The sequence below is a fragment of the Mobula hypostoma genome, chromosome 5 (assembly GCF_963921235.1).
Source record: "Mobula hypostoma chromosome 5, sMobHyp1.1, whole genome shotgun sequence".
Classification (NCBI taxonomy): domain Eukaryota; kingdom Metazoa; phylum Chordata; class Chondrichthyes; order Myliobatiformes; family Myliobatidae; genus Mobula; species Mobula hypostoma.
The window spans coordinates 159,359,189-159,383,973 of record NC_086101.1 but is presented as its reverse complement, the minus strand read 5'-3'; the positions used below and the strand labels follow the sequence as shown (position 1 = coordinate 159,383,973).

The 24,785-nt window shown below is 38.5% G+C and overlaps 1 protein-coding gene across 3 annotated transcripts in view; it reads right to left on the bottom strand.

Annotated features, from left to right (window-relative positions):
* Positions 1-3,545: 3,545 nt before the first annotated feature.
* Positions 3,546-24,785, bottom strand: part of fcho2 (FCH and mu domain containing endocytic adaptor 2) — a 223,789-nt gene continuing 202,549 nt past the window's right edge. For all 3 annotated transcript variants that reach the window (XM_063049223.1, XM_063049225.1, XM_063049224.1), the window contains 4 exons: positions 18,320-18,519; positions 15,485-15,549; positions 11,770-11,934; positions 3,546-10,930 (listed from right to left, as the gene is read on the bottom strand). In XM_063049223.1, the coding sequence (XP_062905293.1) occupies positions 10,908-10,930; positions 11,770-11,934; positions 15,485-15,549; positions 18,320-18,519 (453 nt within the window). In that variant the 3' untranslated portion in view covers positions 3,546-10,907. The remainder of the gene's footprint in view (positions 10,931-11,769; positions 11,935-15,484; positions 15,550-18,319; positions 18,520-24,785) is intronic.

Sequence of the window (24,785 nt, the reverse complement as noted above, 5' to 3'; positions counted from 1 at the left end):
GAGTGCAAGGATCGACAAATGTTGGGGCTAGCACATTGCAGCAAGTTTGCCAGGAAATTCACATGGGTATGATGTTTTCCAATATGTCTGCTACTAATGTGGGTGGCTTGCTACTGTTTGCAATATTTTTACTTAAACTGTAGGAAACTAAATCCAGTTTTGGTTAATGTGATTCAAAAATGTAGTAGTTTGTGTGAAAGTGTTAAAGTTGTAAATGAGAGGTAACAAAACTAAATACAGATGAAAGCTAGCTAATAGTATATTTTCAATGTATCACATTTGAAAAATTGGTTCTGGATAAGGAAATGCTGCACGGCACTTCACTCTGCCCTCACCCACAGGGACAGCCCCAACTCTTATGTCAGAATGCTGTTCATTGCCTTTAGTTCTGCATTCAATACCGTGATCCCCTCCACGCTGATCACCAAACTTTGCCAGCTTTGGTATCAGCGTATCCCTCTGCAATTGGACCTTGGACTTTCTGACTAACAGACCCCAATCAGTTAAGTTAGACAACCTCTCCTCCTCCACTCTCACCCTGAACACCGGCGTGCCTCAAGGCTGTGTGCTGAGCCCTCTTCTGTACTCCCTTTTCACCTATGACTGCGTCCTGTACATGGTTCTAACTCCATAATCAAGTTCTCAGACAACACTACGGTGGTTGGTCTAATCAGAGGAGATGACAAGATGGCCTGCAGGGGCGAGGTTCAGCATCTGGCTGCATGGTGTGCCAACAACAATCTGGCCTTTAACACCCAGAAGACCAAGGAGATCATTGTGGACTTCAGGCATGCCAGGAGTCACACTCACGTCCCTATCTACATCAACAGAACTGTAGTGGAGCGTGTATCAAGCTTCAAATTCCTTGGTCCACATTTCCGAGGATCTCACCTGGTCCCTGAACTCCTCCATCCTGATCAAAAAGGCGCAACAGCGCCTCTATTTCCTGCGGAGCGATAAGAAAGCTCACCTCCGTCCCAGGACACTGATGGACTTTTATCGCTGTAACATTGAGAGCATACTCACCAACTGCATCTCAGTGTGGTATGGCAATTGTCCCTTATCGGACCGCAAAGCACTCCAGCGTGTGGTGAAAACTGCCCAGCGGATTAGTCATAGTCATACTTTATTGATCCTGGGGAAATTGGTTTTTGTTACGGTTGCACCATAAATAATAAATAGTAATAGAACCATAAATAGTTAAATAGTAATATGTAAATTATGCCAGTAAATTATGAATTAAGTCCAGGAGCAGCCTATCGGCTCAGGGTGTCTGACCCTCCAAGGGAGGAGATGTAAAGTTTGATGGCCACAGGCAGGAATGACTTCCTATAACACTCTGTGCTGCATCTTGGAGGAATGAGTCTCTGGCTGAATGTACTCCTGTGCCCACCCAGTACATTATGTAGTGGATGGGAGACATTGACCAAGATGGCATGCAACTTAGACAGCATCCTCTTTTCAGACACCACCGTGAGAGAGTCCAGTTCCATCCCCACATCATCACTGGCCTTACGAATGAGTTTGTTGATTCTGTTGGTGTCTGCTACCCTCAGCCTGCTGCCCCAGCACACAACAGCAAACATGGTAGCACTGGCCACCACAGACTCGTAGAACATCCTCAGCATCGTCCGGCAGATGTTAAAGGACCTCAGTCCCCTCAGGAAATAGAGACGGCTCTGACTCTTCTTGTAGACAGCCTCAGTGTTCTTAGACCAGTCCAGTTTATTGTCAATTCGTATCCCCAGTTATTTGTAATCCTCGACCATGTCCACACTGACCCCCTGCATGGAAACAGGGGTCACCGGTACCTTAGCTCTCCTCAGGTCTACCACCAGCTCCTTAGTCTTTTTCACATTAAGCTGCCGATAATTCTGCTCACACCATGTGACAAAGTTTCCTACCGTAGCCCTGTACTCAGCCTCATCTCCCTTGCTGATGCATCCAACTATGGCAGAGTCATCCAAATTGCCCACCCAATTGCCCACCATTGAGAACATCTACCATAAACGCTGCCTGGGCAGGGCGAAAAGCATTATCAGGGGTGCATCTCACCCTAACCATGGACTTTTTACTCTCCTTCCATCCGGTAGGCGCTACGGGAGCCTCCGCTCCCGCACCAGCAGGCACAGGAAGAGCTTCTTCCCTGAGGCTGTGACACTGCTGAACCTCTCATCACAGCGCTAAGCAGTATTGCATCCGTATTATACTGTCTCAGTACTTTTATATTTGTGTGCTGTAGCACTTCTTTTATTCGCAGTTATTTTGTAAATAACACTATTCTTTGCATTTCTGGTCAGATGCTAAATGCATTTCATTGGCTTTGTATCTGTACTCGGCACAATGACAATAAAGTTGAATCTAATCTAATAACAACAATTTTTCAAAGTGGTACCAATTATAGCAGTGTTCGTAGCATGTGCTAGAGGTTAGCAGAAGGGAAAAATAAAGTGGTTCGATAAAGTACTGAAACACTCAATGTCATGCAGCATCTGTGAGTGACTGTGTCTCGTAATTGTAAGATGTTGATTTTAAGTAGATACAGAAGCAGGGGAAGGAGTGGGTGAAAAGCAAGTGAGATAAAATGGGGAAAAGAATAGGAATAATGGTCGTACAGATATTGGTTGTCAGTACCAAAAATGGATATACACAAGTTGAAAATGGGAGAATCACAAATGAGAAAGTCTGCAGATGTTGGAAATCAAAAGCAACACACACACAAAATGCTAGAGGAACTCAGCAGGTCAGGCAGCATCCATGGAAAAGAGTAAACAGTCCATGTTTTGGGCTGAGACTCTTCTCCTGGACTGACAGGGAAGGGGGAGATGCCTGAAATAAAAGGTTGGAACAGAGGACAGAGACTAGTTGCAAGGTGATAGGTGAAGCCAGGTGGGTGGGAAAGGTCAAGGATTGGAGAAGAAAGAATCTGAATCTGAGAAAGGGAAAGAGGAGGGGACCCAGGGGGAAGTCATAGGCAGGTGAGAAGAAGTGAAAGGTCAGAGTGGGAAATGGGGGTGGTGGGAAGTTTTGTTCACTAGATGGAGAAATCGATATTCATGCCTTCGGGTTAGAGGGTGCCCAGACTGAATATAAAGTGTTGCTCCTCCATCCTGAGGGTGGCCTCATCTCAGCACAAGAGGAGGCCAAGGATAGACATGTCAGAACGGGAATAGGAATTAAAATGTTTGGCTTGTGGCGGATGATGTGTGGTGCTCATTAAAGCGGTCCCCCAATTTACAAACAATGTAGAGGAGACTGCATCGAGAGCACCAGACACAATAGACAACCTCAGCAGATTCGCAGGTAAAGTGTTGCCTCACCTGTAAGGACTTAAATGGAAGTGATGGAGGAGGTAAATGGGCAGGTGTAGCACTTGGGCTGCTTGCAGGGATAAGTGCCTGGAGGGAAATTAGTGGGGAGGGACACTGGTGATAGGCCATGTGGAAGTGAGAAATATGTGAAAACCTGGAAGAAAATTGATATTGAAAAGAAAATAAATACATATTAGTTTTTATATAACTAAACATTAATACAGTACTCAAATGGAATGTATATATTATGTATTTATTTGTTTTCAAAGACAAGTAACAATATACATTCATAGAATCTGCATTATGAAAAACCAGAAAAGTAATTTGATTTTTATTAAAACTCATTTCTTATAAGAGTTCACAGATTTGTTTAAATGAGCACAAGGGAGCTTAAAAAGGCTATCACTGTGTAAGGAAGCAAGAACCAGCTTGCTAAATATATTAAAAAAACTTAACAGATTACAGGTCCCTGACACATTTTGATGTAGATCTATTTCTTTAATAGCTTTGAGATAGTATTCCTGATCTCATATGCTCACTTATTTGTTCCATTTAGAGTACATTCATTTAACATATTCGTTATGAATCGTTTATATTAACATAATTGAGCAGTATAGATACTTAAGTAAAACTACATATATCCAATTGTAGAATAGACAAGAATCCCAATTATAAAATTTTACACATCATTAGCAAGACTCCTGAAAGTTCAGGTTACTTTCAAGGATTTTTCAAAAATCAATTGCCATCACAGCTGGCTTTAACTTTAATTTATATTCCATAACAGAAAGTATAATACAGACTGAGCCATGAGGTCATGTTAAATCAGTGCTGCATGGCCCACCTCACTAGCAGCAATGTTCTTCTGTGCACAGGAACACTTCTCATCTGCAATTTACTATCAAGCAAATCAGGTAATCTGTGAATCATGGTTAGGAAGGGTCAAATTTGTGGGATAACGGGCTAGGTTTGGAAAAGCAATAAATGGCGGTTTGGGGTGTGGTGGTGGTGACTAGGTCATTAATTAGAGGACAGCAAGGGATTAGTAGGATGGTTTGTGAGCAAAGCCAAAATATTTTTTGAAGGATATTGGGCACGAGCCGAATTCCTAAAACTTCCTGGTCAGACCAGCTAAAACTTGGAACTTAAAGTAGAAGGCATCTTCAATTCATCAATTGATACCTCGGGAATGAATGGCTCCTACCATGTTTTCCTTAGAATTGCAAAGTTTGAAAAAGTGACATAAAGCATATCCAGTGAGCTATTTGAGGTCACTGCAATCCCAGTGGCTTCTTATTGTACTGTACGTATCATACGCAACAAGGACCGGCTACAAACTACGTGCATCAGGCAAAATGGGCTTGATCACATTTGGCATTTATATTTTAAATTAAAATTACTTAGCACGAGTTCAAAACGATTTTCTTCCATGAAAATAAATTCCACCCCATGTTTTATTTCAGTTATACTGGATGAAACAACTTCCATTTATCAGTATTTGATCAAGTGTATTTACAGCAAGTATCTAGTCCCAAATGTACAATATACCTCATTGTAGCATGTAATCATTTAAATTTTATTATTATTCATGTTTCCAAATGGCACACTGTTTATTTCTGCAATAGCCTCTAACAATATGCTACTGAAGGAAATAGGACATAATATTCTGAATAGTTCTTAAATAAATACTCATCTTTATACAAGATTCAAATAGCTACCATGACAATATAATAACTGGACTGTATCTCAGACAGGATGTTGAGTAGATGCCCTGTTCATCCTGCAGCACAAACCTATTTTTTCCAAACATTAGCTGCTCTGGATCCAATCAAGCAGCAAAGGTCATAAAAGATAGGAGCAGGGGGAATCCATTCAGATTCTTATATTTACTCTGCCTTTCAGATAGACCTTGGCTGATTCCTTAACTCAATATCACTTTCCTGCATCAACCCCATAACACCTACAAACATATTGATTTTTGTTCTGTAAGCACTGAGGGACAATCTTCCAAAATGGTCTTTACTTGAAAATTTCAGTTAAATGTTGTTACTTCTTAATAAATCAACTCAAACTTGCCTACAAGCAAAATTACCTTTGATTTGAGTCAGACAAGAGTGACGTTCTTTCACACCTTGTATTCTTAATGCAACATCCATCATTAAAGACCCCCAACACTCAAGACATGCTTTCTTCTCATTACTCAGAGAGGACGTACAGGAGCCTGAAGATACACACTCAACATTTTAGAAACAGCTTCTTCCCCTCTAAAATCAGATATTTGAACAGACGATGAACCAACTCATGAATACTACCTTACTATTTTTACTCTCTATTTGCACAACTCAATTTCTTTTTATATATTTCTAATTGTAATTTATAGTTTTTTAATGTATTGCACTGCACTGCTGCAGCAAAACAACAAATTTCATGACATATTATTCTTTGCCAATTAGTTGAGACAAGGACTGTTTGTGTCAGCAAAGTATTCCCTTTGGAACTGTCCCCATTCATCATCACTAGCATTATCTGTTGAAAAGGGTCAGCAGAAGCAGGAATTTCGACAGCTCCACTTGGAAACTTTTCTCACTGCCTGACTGTTCCATAAAGTCAGATATAATGTCCAAATACTACTTCAGTTGTAATTATCTCCAACAGAGAACACAAATCTAACCAATTCTGAGATTGCCACTGAGTTAAAAGATTGTGGGTTTTAGTTCCATTCCAGAGATATGAAAACAAAATCTTAGCCAAAACTGATGGGAGGATTGCAAGCCCAAAAGATAGATTATTATGGACATGCCTTGCCTATCTTTTCAGGAAGACACAAAAAAAACTCATGATATCATTTCAAGGAAGAGTACTGGAGTTCCAGGGGTATTGTAACTAATATACATCTTCAACCAAAAGTACTGAAATAGATGTAAATAAAAACATGGGAGACACTTGGGATGTTTAACAAAACGTCTACACTTGAATTGTTAATTGTGTTTCTTTCCACAAATTCTATTTGACAGCTGTTTCTAGCATTTTCTGTTTTATATCCAGCGTCTGCAATCTTTTGATTTTCGCTTACTGAAATATACTGTTTTTGTATAAAAATTATGTCTGTGGGACTACGTTATGCATAGACTGATACATTATAAAAATGATAGTCCTCAAAAATGCCTGTTTGGTCTGAAAAATGCTTTGTGCTGTCCTGCCTTGAATTTGATAAAGGCACTACATAAATGCAACAAAATACTGCCAATAATGAACAAAAGACAGAACGTTTTGCAACTACTCAGCAAATCTAACAGTATCTATGGAAAAAGAGTCAACAATGTAGGTGACTGATTGTTGACCTGAAACACTGACTTCTGATTGTCTGTCCACTGATGCTGTGTGACCCACTGAAGATTTCTGACATTTTCTATGCTAAGTCTTTCTTAATTGATTTATTTTCATATTAAAAGATGCATTTGTCCTCTGAGTCATTGGGATGCTGATGTCTTGTTCTTACAAAATTATATATCTATAATGGCACACACTCATCTTTCCCAGGATTATATGATATTAGTAGGTATATTTCAATTTAAAAACTCATAATTAATCTGTTTGGATATGTCCTATTTGGTTGGAAACAAAGTTCTTGAGTTTATGAACTGAAAGGACCGGAACTTATTGAAACAGGGCAGCTCAAAGCTTACAGTGTAAGGTAAAATATGCAGCCTATGTTTGTTGAGTGCAGAAATACCTTTCTACATCCTATAAACAAAGTGGTGGGAAGCACAACAAAATATCTGGGATTGTCATGAATAATAGTAATATCTTTCACTAATTAATGAGATTTAAGGATTGGCAAATAGACTGAATTAGAGCCAAAGCGTCTAAAAAAGAAAAGTGAATTGAGAAAAAAAAGATTGGATTTCAAGCATGAAGAAAGTAGCGGGGGGGGGCTGATTTTGCTGCTTGCATTTTGTACGAGAATGATTGATGACAGTCATCAAAACCTGTTAAAAATATTTTCACCGATTTCTAAATTAAACTCTCTGATGTATTCCATTGGCAACTAATTTCTACACCACTAAATTTTTAAGAAATATGGGAGGCAAAGAGAGCTACGTTATCTGTGTTAACTATATCAACTAGCAAGTTTTGGAGATTTAGAGCATGTGGTGAGTTTCATAACCTGCTAAATTATTGGGTAATTTGGTCACTAACATTGGTTAACATACTACTCCTTTTCTGGCACATTTTCGTTCAGTATCTGAAATTCACCATTCAGTATTTCTTTGGTAAAATGCAAAATACTACATCTGAATGTAAAATTTGATTATGGTTTGATGTATACGTTTTTGTGGTTGTGGGATTTGACAGTTCTCAGGTCATCTAACAACTTATTTGTTTAGTGATGCAGTGTGAAGAAGGCCCTTCAGGCCCTTTGAGCCATGCCACCCCAGCAACACCTGACAAACTCAACCAACCCTAATCTAATCACGGGAATATTTACAATGACCGATTAATTAACCTACTAACCAGTACATCTTTAGACTGTGGGAGGACACCTGAGTGCCTGGAGAAAACCCACACATTCCATACAGAGAACATACAAACGCCTTACACAACAGCGCCAGAATTGAACTGAACTCCAGAACGCCCCGCGTTGTAATAGCGTCGCACAAACCGCAACGCTACCATACCACTTATTCTCAAAGTATGCAGGGGGAAACAAAAAGTGAAATTGTCCTGAATTCTGAATATTCAAACTATGTCTTTCTGCTCTCTCTGTTAAAGGCAGGAATTTATACCAGAATGCACCTAATTCAAGTGGTTATTATTAAAGATATGATCCCGGACAAAGCAAGCCAGCTTTTCAAATAAAAGGAGGCACAGTAAATCACATGCCTTTGCTCATTGAAAAACCACATGCACATTTATAATTTATTTGTTGTTAATCTATGGATTCAATTACATTATTTAAAGATTGTGTCTTTCAAGAGACTGATTAACACAACATTGTGCATGCAACGACAGGAAATGAAGTTTTTCTAGGCTTACATGTGTTGAAGCTACCAGGTGGTATATTTGTCAATAAATTATTAGAAGAGTTACAACCATGAAGCTGTGTATTGTGACATTTATACTTGATAAGTGATAAGTAATTTTCCAATTCGTGATGTCAGGGCTGTTAGTTTACAAAGTGTTAGCCTTTTCCCCCTCGCATTCTATACTGTTAATATGGTTTTAATGAACATGGCTAGTTCAAATTAATGTGACAGTTAATATATAATAGTTAATGACTTATTCTTTTGATTTCATGCAGTTTACACAAGCAACGGTACTAAGATTATAAAAAAGTTGTTGCATAAAAGTTTTGTGCATTTATTTCTAAATGAGAAGGCATAAAAATTATTACAAATACATTCCTGCCAAATAACATTCAAATTTAGCAAATGCTCCTCTGCCACTGTTAAAAATGAAATATAAAATTCTGTAATGTAGAAGGTATGTGTCATCGTATGTCACAATCCCTGCACTTTTGTGAAAAATAATTATAAATGATGACCTATAATCTATTAAGAAGCATTACTACTTAAAACATACAAAGATTGACCAATGATTTTTGGTTCTTCTTCTTATATATTCTAGATTAAAGACAAATAATCTTGACTTGAAAGTCTTAAACTAAATATCTTTTATATATCTTAAGATTTTACAGTGTTTAAAGTTGACCATGCTCATTATGACAGTGCATTTCATGCTGATTTGAAGCATTGAAGCAAGTCACTTGTTCAACTGTGGATGTATTATTTATCAGACTAAAAACATGAGCATCTTATAAAAGATTTAGCAAATGTTTCCAATTTCAATGGCGGCAGTTTATTGCAAATTGCCTAGCAAAAAGAATAACATAATCAACAGACTGTTTATTAACGAATGCAGGTGCATTACATCAATTTTCCCTTCTAAATTCAAATACAAAAGAATTTAAAGATTTTTAGTATAATTATATACATATGTTTGCACTATCATACATAAAAATGTTTAGTTTAGATAATAAATTTTCATTAAGAAAAACCAACTGGCACATAATAAAAATGCTTGCATATTTTTTTAAAGCTAGCCTTGATAAATAGATTCAAGCCAACATTAGCAAATCTAGGCAATGGGGTAGTTAAAGGCTTTTATCCAAATAAAGTAAAATAATCTGACCTGAAACTCTACAAGATACAAAAACACTTCCAGTTTTTCTTGACCAGGTGACTTGATGAAACTCTAGATGCCATTTATTTAAATTCTGAAATAATACAAGTACATTTGAAAAAGACAGATAAATTCCAGGCACTCCCAGTTTAACAAAACCCAGAATCCTACACCCAATATATAAAAACGCTGCTTCCAAAAATATCTTCCATTTGAAATTTTATATCGGTACCTAAATTATCAATTGCAAGACTATGTCACTTCATTCTCTCCCATCGATAGTTGTTTTATTGCATGTTTACTAACAGCATTAAATTCACAGTAAGATAATGCACCAAATGAACAAAAGTGATGCAACTTATCTCAATTAATGGTAGATCATTTTAGTTTACAGTGATTAGTGATACTTCCATTGTAGCGGAATATGATCATTAATTACACTGTAAACAGAAGTAACTGTATTTATCTTGCCCAGTGGTATTAATTTCTTCATTATGAAAGAGCAGATTATGCACAGATAACTAAATGGTCTGCAGCACTGTTCCAGAATTAATTACAAGGCTTCCAGGAGTAGTGTGCCTATACAACAATAGTTCCAAGATTTTCACTTGTGTAAAGTAGTATCCCAAAAGCATTTGTTAAATTAATTACCAGTTGTGTAAGAATTACAATAATGAAGTATCCACCATTTAAACTGACCAATATTATCCTCAGAAAGTACTTGTTTGTATGGCACAAGAAACAACATAGAATCAGAAAAGCTATAAATCAGTTCATGTTCACAAGTACAAATAACTACAACGTATATTTGCCATTGATTTTAAACAAATTCTTTTGCAAAATAAGCTAATTTTACAATTAGCACAACTTTGTAATTTGTAAAATGTATCAGCTTATGGGGTAGTACAAGCATAGTGAAGGCAAATGGTTAATGCTGGCTCTTCCACTGGATATACTTAAAACTGTTTGATATACATTATACATTTTTACATTTTCAGCATATCTACTGATCACTGGTTTGACTTCATTAAAGTCTAAATAAAATCATGTCTTCAAAAACATTTATTTAATATATTCCGAATATTGCAGGTTTCCAAAAAAAATTAAACAGTGTTGAAAATCACATCAGTGCTAATTTAACATAATAAAATACAACTTATTCTCCCCAAAAAATGATGCTTTGTTTCTAAAAGAAAGTGCATTTTAAATTGTGTAGTAAGAATTTCCTCAAAACAATTACCAATAAAGGCAAAAGGCAGAATTTTGATATAGAAATGTTCACATCCTTGAAAATATTCTTTGTCCATCATTTGACTCCTGTACGCCTTGCTGTTTGTGACTGAAGGCAAGTATAAATGTACCATCAAAACAAATACCATGTCTTCATTAAGGCAAAATGTATAGATGGAAATGTCAGCAGTCTGCCATGTATCGACCTGTTAAAAGGTTAAAGAAAACAATTTCTCAAAACGCCTTTAAGTTGTTCTATGTGCAAGACAGCTTTAGTAATGAAATATTAAAGAGTACATATTGCAGTAACATAGATGGCATTGCTGACAGACGGTAATCTGATTTATTATTATAATGGACCAAATGACAACATTGAAATTGAAAGATTCCAAATGGAACCAGATTTATTTAGGAAAAAAATTAGGAAGAATTGATCATACTATTTGTTACTGTTAATTTAAAACACTGTTCCATTAAAATCATACTTGATTACTGCTTTATGGTCATCTCTTTGGATAATATAGTTACATGAAATTCTGATATTTGGATGGGAAGTTTAATTCATTGATTTGGGTACTGATGCAAAATCCAAACACTACAATGTATAAAATCAATTTTTTTAAAAAAACACTAAACCTAAGCTGCTGCAATGTTTCCTCATTAATAAAATTAACAAATTTTGTTTACAGACAGAAAATGTATTTGAGAGCCTTTAGGCTAGCATCAACAGATTGTTGATAAAGTGCTCTCTTCACTACTTCATTATCCCCCAAAACGCTAAAACAGGTGGTGTTCTCTTCTAACAACTATGCTTTAAATAACCAAACATACAAAACATTTGAAAGTAATTTCTAATATTGTACAAATATAGAAGTAACAACATTTAAAAGACATTTGGATAAGTACATGGATAGGAAAGGTTAGTAGGGATATGGGCCACATGGGGCCAGCTTATGTGAGCACCTGGGTCAGCATACACAAATTAAGCCAAAGGGCCTGCCTCCATGCTGTGTTACTCTACTACTCTAAATTCTGCAACAGTTACCTGTAGCAAACCTCTTCTTTATCAAGGAAAGTCTATAACCAGTGCCGACAAGCTCCACATCTGCTCCTGACAGTGTGGAACCTTCACTAAGAAACTGGACTGCAAGTGTTGATGGTTTTGTAGGACCTTCAGATACCTCAAATTTGGCTCGGAGGGATCCAGAACCTGTAACAAGAGTTGTTGTTGAATTTGCAGCAAAGCAAGCAGCTGTTATTTATCATTTTAAAAAGTTCTTCAGGGTGGCATGGCAGCGTAACGGTTAGTGCATTGCTTTACAGTACCAACAGTCCAGACTTCTATAGATGTACCGTGGAGAGCATTCTGACAGACTGCAATACTGTCTGGTATGCGGGGGGGGGGGGGCGGGTGGCTACTGCACAGGACCACACGGAGCTGCAGAGGGTCATAAAGTTAGTTGGCTCCATCTTGGGTACCTACCCCCAAGACATCTTCAAGGAGTGGTGTCTCGGAAAGGCAGAGTCCATTATTAAGGACCCCCAGCACCCGGCCCTTTTCTCATTGTTACCATCAGGTAGGAGGTACAAAAGCCTGAAGGCACACACTCAGCGATTCAGGAACAGCTTGTAAATGAACATTGAACCCATGAACACTACCTCACTTTTTTAATATATATTATTTCTGTTTTTGCATGATTTTTAAACCTATTCAATATACATTTACTATAATTGATCTATTTATTTATTTATTTTCTTATGTATTATGTATTGCACTGAACTGCTGCTGAGGTGTTAACAAGTTTCATGACACATGCCGGTGATAATAAATCTGATTCTGATTCTGCCTCATTTCTATCCATAAGGAGTTTATACATACTCCCCAAGACTGTGTGAGTTTCTTGCGGGTGCTCCAGTTTCTTCCCAAATTCCAAAGATATACAGGTTACTAGGTTAATTGGTCACATAGGTGTAATTGGGCAGTGTGGGGTCGTTAAGCTAGAAGGACGTGTTACTGTGTTATATCTCTAAATAAAAAAATGCAAAATACTGTCTACAAAATACTGTAAATCAATGAATGATAATAAATGTTTTATTTTACACTGTGAAAATTATTTCAATATTATTGTAGTAGTCTACCATTAACTAATATTCATTTTTACCCTTTAAATTTTGCACAAACCCCTCTAAAAATACTAGGAAGAAAAATTAACAGGCTTTGAATATCAGCATGTTATATGCTAAGCTTTACAGCTTTATCCTAACATTCAAATTAGTACTAGGAATACTGTAAAATATTCACCCCTTCAGCTGTGGTATTACAATACAAACTGGCAACAAAAGGAATTCATGTTAGTTGTCACTGTGCAAGAAAACCAAAAGTGACATGAAGAATATATTTTACACAGTGCGTGAATAGTGGCTGGAACACACCTGCAAGGGTAACGGTGGAGGTAAGTGAATTTAATTTTGGTGTTAGAAAGGAAGCTGGATTATAACTAGAAAGAAAATAATTTTCAGGGGAATGGGACTAGGCAGATTAAGTTTGTATGGGACTGGTACTGACTCTATGGATGGACTAATATCTTCTGTGCTGCAAGCATTCTGTGAATCTATTAGATTCCGTCTCAACTTTTCTGCTGCAAAGAGGATAACACCAGCTAATTCAGTATAAAAGTAATCAAGTCTGAAATCTTCCAGAAATATTTACAGTATCTTCTCGAAGAAAGACTCACTTTTGGGGATTTGGGTATTGCTCATAATGTCATCAATGTCTGTATCTAATTGTGCTTGAGAAGTTGATGAGCTGCTGCCTTAAACTGCTGCAAGCTTTCAAGGAAGTTATTTCCACGTTGAATCAGAATCAGTTTTAATATCACTGGCATATGTTGTTAAATTTGTTATTTAGCAGTAGCAATATATTGCAAGGCATAATAATAAAGATCATAAATTGCAGTAAGTATATCTAAAAAATTAAATTAAATAAGTAGCCCTAAAAGAGAGGAAAAAATAGAGAAGTAGTGTTTATGGACACATTATCTACTCAGAAATCTGTTGGTGGAGCAGAAGCTGTTCCAGAAACGTTGAGTGTGCATCTTAAGGCTCCTGTACCTCCTTCCTGATGGTAGCAATGAGAAGAGGGCACATTCTAGGTGATGGGGGTTCTTAATGACGGATACTTCTTTTTCAGTCACTTATTTTTATGTCGTGCTTTTGTGTTTACTGTGTCAGGGGTGTGGCCCTTATATGCTGAAAGAATGGTGATGCATAAAGCCATAATAGTGTGTGACTTTGAGGGGAACCTTCAAATGGTGGTGTTCTCATTCACTGCAATTATTTAACTCAGCATGCTGCTCTATAGCACCTCTTAAAACTTGGGACCTTTATCACCAAGGACTAAGGCAGCAACTGCATTTTGTAAAGAGTATACAATGTGGTCATGCTGTGCCAATGATAGAAGGAAATAATATTTATAGTGATTGATGGAATGCAGTCATGTGGAAAGCTTTGTCTTGTCTTGGACTTTGTAGATTGGGAAAGGCTTTGGGGTATTATTAGGAAGGCACCTCTAATCAGTTCTAGTAACTAATGTAATTTGTTGCTGATCAAGGATAAATCCACCCTCACCCACCCACTATAATGATGGGAAAATATACACAATGATAATGCCATTGAAAGTCAAGAGTAGGTGATTTGACTCTCTCTTATTAAGATAATCATCATTTGGCACCTTTATGGTTGAAGTGCACTTGCCATTTTTGAGTCCATGTGTTGCATTCCATGCAGGCATGAAATGCTTTATTTTCTGAGGTAATCACATTTATATTAAAGTATGGTGTCAAGATTTGGATCAAATATTATTTATCAGGCAAACTAACAAATCACAAAGCTTCTTCATGACTTCCTTGCATTTATATACAATGCCTTCAGTTATAAAGCCCAGGTACTCATGCGATTTCAAACCACTTTCCCAAATTGCTCTGCTACTGTATGTCACTTTCAATCCAGAGGGAATAAGTGCACAATCCAAAGACCAGAAAATCACAAAAGATTAAGAGGAAATGGCAATTGGAGATAATGGGCAGAGGATGAAGGGATTCCCCAAGGACCTACTCTCAGAGTAGGTGAAAGTTTTAAGGCTTCATTTGACTGGTCAAGCTCAGTTCAGAAATTTCCACTGGTATGTGGAAATTACATATGTGAATCCATTTCACAGTGGAGACTTTATTACATTTTCTATGTCTCAGGTATGTAACAATGGTAGACATGGTATATGGCAACTGAAATTATCATTAGTCACAATACAAACCATAATGTACCGATTGGGTTAAGCAATTCCTTATCCACTAAGATTCAATCTTATAGCATATAAAACTGAATTATTAGGCCATTGAATCTGGACCGAAACAGCTATACTGACAAGTTTCTGTCTGCAGTAAGAAGTATTTATTGAGGTCCATGCTATTAAGAGATGGAATGAGGTGAATTTGTTATTGAAAAAAATGGCATGCTTGACCTTGGGTCAATAAAAATGTATGAATAATTCATGATCAAGGTGGGTAATGGAAGTCGTTGGTGATGGTGGCATAAATAATGTGTCAGGCACTGATGCTTAATGCACATACTACTTTGATTCAAATGTAACTTTTTCCATTTTTCTTAAATGTAATAACTGAAAATTTGCTTACGGTCACTGTTAAGAATAAATGAAGTCTTTTTTGCTGGAATATAGAAATAAGTGATTCATATATTTTACGTACCTCCATTCTCTGACTTCTCTGAAATTTCAGGCAGTTTCCATAAGACCTTCTTCTGTTCAGGATTCCTGAATCAAATTTAGCAAGTATGATATAAGAATATTGTAATATTCAAACTTAAATCAGTATGTTACATACTGAAGATTAACCAATCTTTTCTACTATTTTTCTACATGCTATGACACTGGGTTAAGCCTTTCATTTATCTACAGCTTATTTCCAACAAGATCTTTACTACGCAGCAACTTGATAGGTAAATATGCATTGAAGTGGACTAAGAAGTCCCAAAGTGATTTCTAAATATTTTTAATTTGCATCCAGTGACAGGTTTAGAAAAAGGCATGAGTGAAAACAAAGAAAGTGAAAAGTGCTAGCCTGTAGCAAAAGTGACCAAGAAACAAATGATTCAGTCTAGTGACATGTACACATGGAGGGGGTAAATGCAGTTTAAGACTGGAAAATTATAGCTGTGAAGACAGATGAGATAAGCTGGTATTGTTTTCTATAGAACAGAGAAGGCTGATGGAAGATTTAACTGGGATATATAAAATAATGAGGAACCTCAATTGGGTAAATTATTGTTGTTGTTCCTTTTCACGCCTTGTGGCGCATCGGGTGGCATTTTTGCCATTGCTGTAGCATTCGAAGCCAAGTTGCTCAACGCTCAACCCAGCACGGATGGAAAGTGCGCAAGGGGCCTGCTGGATTTCAACTTGGGACCATTCACCTCGAAGTCTAGTGATGATACCACTAAACCACTGGGTGGCTAAAAGAGTAAATAGGAAGGAACTATTTCTCCTGGCAGAGGGGTCAAAAACTAGGGTAATAGATTTAAAGAAACATTAGTGGGAAGATGGAGAATTTTTTCTTGCCCTAAGGGGGATAAGGGTCTGTAATTCACTGCCTGAAAGTATGGTTGAGCCAGTTATCCCAGATCACCCTTCAACGGAATTTGGATGTGTACCTAAAAACCAATGATTTATGGGGCCATAGACATGTTGCTGGAAGATGGCATGGCATTAGATTTGGGGAGCTTTCTTTTAATTAAAACAGGCATGATAGGCTAAATCACTTTCCTCTGTAGGCCATATCTATAATTGTTATTTTGAAGTCACTTATTTTATTCATTAATTTTCTGGGATCTGGGGACTATTGGAAGAGTCACCATTTATTGCTCATCTCTAATGCCCTTGAGACGATGGTGGAGAGCACTGTTCTTAATTACTATAGTTCTTCTTTTGAAGGTACTCCACAGTGCTGTTCGAGAGGGTGTTCCAGGATGTTGACCCATAAAGGAACAGAGATTTATTTCCAAGTCAGGATGGTGTGCGACTTGGAAAGGAAGTTGATGTCTATGAAGCTCTTGTCTTTGTTCTTCATTATGGTAAGAGTCATGAATTTGGGAGTTTTGTATACAGCCTTAGAGAGAGGACACATTTGTCAATGGAACACTTTGTCAACACGGAATTAGTCTTTACATTTACCAAGTTGCCAGAATCAAAGTAAACTGCCACTAGGAACCGTTTCTTACTGAGGAAGTAGCCTAGGTGAGTAACTGCAGTATATTTTAATGATATACGCTCTACCACAGTGTGTTGGTGATGGAAAGAATTAAAGTTTAATCCGTAGGAAAAGGACACCAATAAAACAGCCTGCTTTGTTCTAAATAGAGTCATGCACCGGCCTTGTAGACAGCGGAAAGGTTTCAGGAGTTTCAAGAGGTGAGGCATACTCTGAAGGATACCCAGCCTGGGATTTATACTTATACAACAGCATTTGTGTGACTGGTTTCTTTGAATTTCTGGTGCAGTGGTGACCCTGAGGTTTTGATAGTGGGGAATAATGCATTGAATATAAAAAATTTGTACTTTTAGGGCACCAATGTTATTTATCAGCCTGTGTTTGAATGTTGTCTAGGTATTGCTGTATGCAAGCACAGACTGATTCATTTGTTGAGTTGTAAACAAAGTACAATTTAGAACAAAATGCTAAAACTTCATAAACTGTGGCTAGGATCTAACTGAGCTACTGTGGTCATTGCAAGGCAATACACATCTGGGTGCAAGCTATGGGTTCAGAAAGAGCACAAACAATATTTACTAACATGTTACCAGACTTGAAAAAGGAGTTTCACACAAAAAAAGGTTATCTGCTCTCTAATGTTGCATTCTAATGTTCTTACAACAGAATTACACGCAATAAATTACAGGCTTCGATAGTGAGAAGACAAGGTGGCAGGTATCTTGCTGGACAAAAGGAGAAAATAGTTGAAGGTGATTCAGTTCTTACCATTCTTACCAATAGTATTTTGCTGTACTATTCTATGTTCTATTTTCCTTGTTAGTATAATTATGTTATCTAAATTCTTGATTAGCATTAGGGGTGAGTGGGGGAATAGAGTGAAACAAAATATTCTGTGCAAATCTGATGGAGAAAGGAACAAGAGCGTCTCCACTGAGCTTACGATAGTCTGAATGACTAATCTTAGCTGCTAAGTAATCAGTAAGGCTGGTTACTATTCCAATAAAATATGTTCATTGCTTCATCTACGGCTTTCTCACCTATACATCTTTAGGCTACCAAAGACAAAAGGATGAATGAGAAGTTACATATATAAAGATCTGGGTTTTTGGTAGGTTCAGCTGTGGAAAAGTAGAGAAAAATATTTGATGCACATGGGAAAACAATCATATGTCCAGTTCTTTACTTAAATGTTCAAGTGTTTCTAGGTCAACTTTTCATAGGTCTATTTCAATTCTATACAATCTTTTATTGCAGTAATAAGCATCAAGAGCACAATTCTCTAGATGAAGATAAAAAAGTGAACTTTTTAATTACCAGATGGCTGTAGGCAGTGACTGCATGCAGGTAACTCCACCATCAACTGGCATTAAAATCTGAACATTTGATAGCACAGAGGGAACTACCATAGCTTCAGGGTTATATTTGTAGTCTACTCGAATATCTGTAGTGGTAAGACCGCATTTCCAGTAGGTAGTTAGATTTAGTGGTGTTGACTGAATACCATTTGAGGATACCTGGGTTCAAGGAGGTAGAAGGAGACATCAGTAAATTCAAAGCTCTACTGGAATAAATATTTAACACTTACACTTACTTATATAAACAGAGATGCATTAGCCAATTAACATCTGAAAAGGCTACAATTTTATGTGCAGACTGCATTTTTCATATATACAGTCGGCCCTCCTTATCCACGGGTTCCGCATGCACGGATTCAACCAACCACGGATCGGGAAAACCCGGAAGTTCTCTCTCTAGCACTCATTGTTTGAGCGTTGTTCACCTCGCATCTCGCTCGGACGCTAATTTGTTTCTGTGAAAAAATGGCTCCTAAAAAGCAAATAAGTGGTCAAAGCAACTCAAGAACTTAAAGGTCACGGGAGAATCGGGATCGGCTGATGCCGGGGCAGCATCAACGTTCCCAGAAGAGCTACAATGGTAGATATGCTGAACATGTACAGACTTCTTTTTCTTGTCATTATTCCCTAAACAATACAGTATAACAACTATTTACATAGCATTTACTTTGTATTAGGTATTATAAGTAATCTAGAGATGATTTAAAGTGTACAGGAGGATGTGCGTAGGTTATATGCAAATACTACACCATTTTATATAAGGGACTTGAGCATCCACGTTTTTTGGTATCCACGGGGGGGTCCCGGAACCAATCCCCTGCGGATAAGGAGGGCCGACTGTAAATGAAAAACTGTGGTGCTTTTCTTAATATTTATTTGGCTAATAAACAAAAAGCATTTCCTGATGATCGATTTATCCCTTAGGCTAAATCTACTAAATCTGCTAAAGGTCCACTGTCCTCTCTCCTGTTCGATTCCTTCTTCTTCAGCTCTTTATCTTTTCCACTTATCACCACTCTGCTTCTCACATCATTTTCCCCCTTCCCCACCCAACTCTTCCTCAGCTGGTTTCACCTAACACTTACCAGCTTGTGCTCCTCTTGTTTTCTTATTCTGCCTTCTGTCCCCTTCATTTCCAGTCCTGATAACAGGCTTCAGCCTGAAACAAGGACTGCTTACTTCCCTTCACAGATGCTGCCTGACCTGCTGAATCCTCCACCGTTTTGGGTGTGACTCAAGATTTTTAAGATCTGCAGAATCTCTTGTGTATAAATGGAGAAAAATATTTTGAGGCAACTCCTTATCCCTAAAAATACAGTGTATCTTAAAGGAGATGCTACAATGCCACAACAAAAAATCAGAGTTAAAGGGTGTGTCAAAAAGACTCATTGCAGGAGAATAAAAAGAGAAAGTTGTGGGACTAATGGGATTACTCTGCTGGAGTGTGCACATGAAGAGTTGCATGGCCACTTCCTGTGTTATAAGAAAGATATCAATGCTTTGTAACAAATGCACAGTGACATACTTTGTAGATTTCATCAAATGTGATAACCCACCCTCCTCTCATAAACTCAGTTGAGCTAGTAGCTGTGGGGATGGAGATGGGTTTGAGAACTTGCCACCTCCTGTGGGAATATCTAGCATTTGGGGGAGGGGAGGAAGGGCATGGTGCAAAATGAAGCATGAAAGATGTGGAAGTGAGAAGTCTGGAAAGGGGATTGGCCCTCTGCAATTAGAAGTGAGCATTGTCACCAGCCCAGAATTCCACCAGCATTTATGTGGTGGAAGGGACTGGAGAACAGGATGTAATTTAGTGCAGGTCTTCGAAGTGGAAGTTGAGGAGAAGGTTGGGTTGTGTAGGTGGTGAGTGGGTGGGAAAGCCAACAGAGATCAGTGAGTTCTGTGGACAGGCCAGATTTACTACTATAGCAGTAGGATCAAGAATTTGGATAAATATTTCATTTCAACACAAACAAAATGCTGGAGGAACTCAGAAGGTCAGGCAGCATCTATGAAAATGAATAAACAGTGGACATTTCAGGCCAAGACTTAACTCAGGACTGGAAGGAAGGGGGAAGATGCCAGAATAAAAAGATGGCAGGAAGGGGAAGGAGGAGAGCTAGAAGCTGATAGGTTGATAGGAAATGTAAAGGGAAGGTAAGAGGCCAGAGTGGGAGGAATTTTTTTTAACCAGAAGGAGAAATTGATAACCATACCATCAGGTTAGAGGCTATCCAGATGGAACATAAGGTGCTGTTCCATCTGGATAGTGAGACTGAGAGTGGTCTTATTGTGGCACAAGAGGAGCCCATGGACTGACAGGTTGGAACAGGATTGGGAATGGGAATTAAAATGTTTGGCCACTGGGAAATCCCACTTTTGGCGAATGGAGTGGAGGTTCTCGACAAAGCTGTTCCCTAATTTATGACAGGTTGCACCAATGTAAAGAAGACCAAATCGGGAGCACAGCACACAATGGATGACCCCAGCAAGTTCACAGGTAAAGTGTTGTCTCACCTGGAAGGATTGTTTGGGGCTCTGAATGGAGGTGAGTGAGGATCTGAATGGGTAGGTGTAGTACTTTGGCTATTTGCAGGGATAAGTGCCAGGAGGGAGATTAGTGGAGAGGGACGATGGATAAGGGAATTGTGGAAAGTTTGGGCGGGGGGTTGAGGGGGGAAGGTAAAGATATATTTGATGGTAGGATCCCTTTGGAGATGGTGGAAGTTGTGGAGAATGATGTGTGGGATACGGAGGCTCATGGGGTGATAGGTGAGGACCAGAGGAGCTCTATCACTGTTAGGGCGGTGGGAAGATGGGGCGAGCATGGATGTTCAGGAAATGGATGAGATGTGGGTAAAGTCAGCATCAATAATGGAAGAATGGAAACCACATTCTCTGAAGAAGGAGGGTATCTCTGATGTCCTGGAAAGGAAAGCCACATCTTGGGAACAGGTGCAATGGAGATGAAGAACTGAGAAAAGGGAATAACATTTTTACAGGAGACAGGGTGGAAAGAGGTATAGTCAAGATAACCATAGGAATCGGTAGGTTTACAAAAAGTGTCGGTCAACAGCTTGTCTTCAGAGATGGAGACAGAGAGATTGAGAAAAAGGAGGCAAGTTTTAGAAATGGACCAAGTGATCTTAAGGGCAAGGTGGAAGGTTGAAGCAAAGTTGACAAAATTGATGAGTCCAGCATGGATGCATGAAGCAGTGTCAATGCAGCAGAGTAAGAGTTGGGGAGCATTACCGGGAATATTTCACTTGCCTGCAGGTGCCCAGTCCTATGCTGTACTGCTAAGAATATTCCGTACCGGGAATGCCAGCTATACCACCACCCAAGAGCAAACTCATCTGAGTTCTTTTGACCCACTAAAGCTCTCATTTTCATATGTTCCTGTTGACAGAAGCTCCATCCAAGTAAGAGAACTGCCATGTAGGTTTAGACAGTTTTCAAAGTTAATGACAACATCAGTACTGTCCACAACTCGTGTGTAGCTGGGAGTGTGATTTCTCTAGCACCAGTGTGGGGTTGGGGGCCGGTGAAGAGAGAGGCTTGAAAAACATCATATTGAAGGGAGATTGAGATGTCTGTGGTTATAGTGCTAATTCTGATAAGCCTGCAGTAAATGAATGAGAACACTATGAAATGGGCTGGGCTGGCCTGAGGGACATTAGTGGACCTGATTTTATTTTATACGACAACTCAGTTTCAGGGACACTGAAAGCATTAAAAAAAATCTAGACAGTTTTGCCAGATAGAAAATAGCTAGGGTTGCCAACTGTCCCGTATTAGCTGGGACATCCCGTATATTGGGCTAAATTGGTTTGTCCCATACGGGACCGCCCTTGTCCCGTATTTCCCCCGATAAGGTAGAGCTTTCCTATGAAACCGTTCGTAAGCCGAAGAAGCAATTACCATTAGTATATATGGGAAAAACTTCTGAGCGTTCCCAGACCCAAAAAATAACCTACCAAATCATACCAAATAACACTTAAAACCTAAAATAACACTAGCATATAGTAAAAGCAGGAATGATATGATAAATACACAGGCTATATAAAGTAGAAATAATGTATATACAGTGTAGTTTCACTTAACAGATTGGGAAGATTAAGCCAAAACCGATTTGTAGAAAAAAAATCCGCACGTACATGCCCGCGCAAGGCTTCATGGTCACGGTAGTCTTTTTCAGGGTAAACACAAGTGTCCTGTATTTGACTGCTACCTCTGTCTCTTATTTGGGAGTAAGAAAGTTGGCAACCCTAGAAATAGCAGCTTAACTGTAAATGGTGTTTTTCTCAGGAGATTAATGGGAAGGGTTTATTCTGCATTGCTCATGTAACCTGACTGTGTCACACTTCCCGGACACCATGGAAGCCATAGAACACTACAGCACAGAAGCAGGCCCTTTGACCCATCTAGTCTGTACCAAACCATTAATCTGCCTAGTCCCATCAACCTGCACCTGGACCATAGCTCAACATACCTCTCATCCATGTACCTATCCAAATTTCTCTTAAATGTTGATATCGACCCTGCATCCACCACTTGCACTGGCAGCTCTTTCCACACTCTCACCACCCTCTGAGTGAACAAGTTCCCCTTCATGTTTCACATTTCACCTTTCACCCTTACCCATAACTTCTAGCTGTAGTCTCATCCAACCTCAGTGAAAAAAGCCTGCTTGTATTTACCCTCTCTATACCCTCATAATTTAGTATACTTCAATCAGATCTCTCCTCAATTTTCTACATTCTAGGAAACAAAATCCTAAACAATTCACTATAACTCAGGTCCTCAAGTCCCAGCGACGTCACTGTAAATTTTCTCTGCACTCTTTCAAACTTATTTACATCTTTCCTGTAGGTAGGAGACAAAAATTGCACATAATACTAGGCCTCACTGACGTCTTATACAATTTCAACATAAAATCCCAACTCTTGTACTCAGTACATTGAATTATGAAGACCAATGTGTTAAAAGCTTTCTTTATGACCCTATGCCTTCATCAACTTTACTGGTAACTTCCTCAAAAAACTCTATAAAATTGGTTACCACACATAAAGCCATGTTGACTATCTCTAATCAGTTCCTGTCTGTCCAAATTTTTATATTATGTGGTCCCTTAGAATACCTTCCAATAAACTTTCTACTACTAATATCAGTCTCACTAACCTATAATCTCCTAACTTATTCTTAGATCCTTCCCTAAAGAAAGGAACAACATTATCTATCCCCCAAACCTCTGGTACCTCACCCATGGCTAAAGATGTTTTGAATATTTCTAGTAGGACCATGCAATTTCTGCGTTAGCCTTGCACATGGTCTGAGGGAACATCTTGTCAGGCCCTGGGGATTTATCCTCCCTGATTTGCTTCAAGACAGCAAACACCTCCCCTTCTGTAATCAGTATAGGGTCTATGATCTTGGTTCTGAATTGCCTTACACTTATAGACTCTGTATCCACCTCCCGAGTAAATACAAATGCAACAATTCCATTTAAGATCTCCCCATCTCTTTTGGCTCCATGCATAGATTACCACTCTGATCTTCCAGAGGACCAGTTTTGTCATTTGCTCTTAAAACATCTGTAGAAGCACTTAGGATTCTCCTTCTCCTTGTCTGCTACAGCAACTTCATGTCTTCTTTTAGACCTCTGGTTTCCTTCTTAAATGTTCTCTTGCATTTCTTATATTCAAGTACCTCCTTTATTCCTGCCTGCCTATATGTGCTATGCACCTCCTCCTTTTTCCTAACATGGGCCTCAATATCTCTTGAAAATCAATGTTCCATAAATGTGTTATCTTTGCTATTTATTCTGACAGGAACTCACAAACTCTGTACTCTCAAAATTTCACTTTTGAAGGCTTTCCATTTATAAAGTATCCCTTTGTCAGGAACCTACCTGTCCCTGTTCACACTTGCCAGGTGATGTCTAATACCATCAAAATTGGCCTTGCTGGACTTCCGGTGAGGTATGAGGCAAGATGGCAACACAGCACTGAGCGCTGACATACAACCCTCCTTTTTCAAGTTCTTCAGGGCTCACAGACAGTCTTAATACAAGGTTGAGTTGGAGAAAGATCTAACTAAAGACATGGCTTCAAAAAAAGATCCAAATTCAACCAGGAAACAAGATACCAGCAGACGACACCAAGCTAGCGATTCATCCGAAGAAATAGCTATGCTAATTAAACAAACAATGGCAACGGAGATGGAATTGCTGCAAGAGACGGTAGCCCACATGCTAAGGGAGTTGTTGGAAAAGGCTCTCGACCCCATTCAGAAGCATATGGCAGAGAATGGTAACATTCTCCGGCCGTTAAAGGAGCAAGTGGACATTCACGCTAAAAAATTTAACACAGTCTTCAATAAAATAGACAACATTCAGGTTTGCTTACACAAAAATGAGAAAGTTA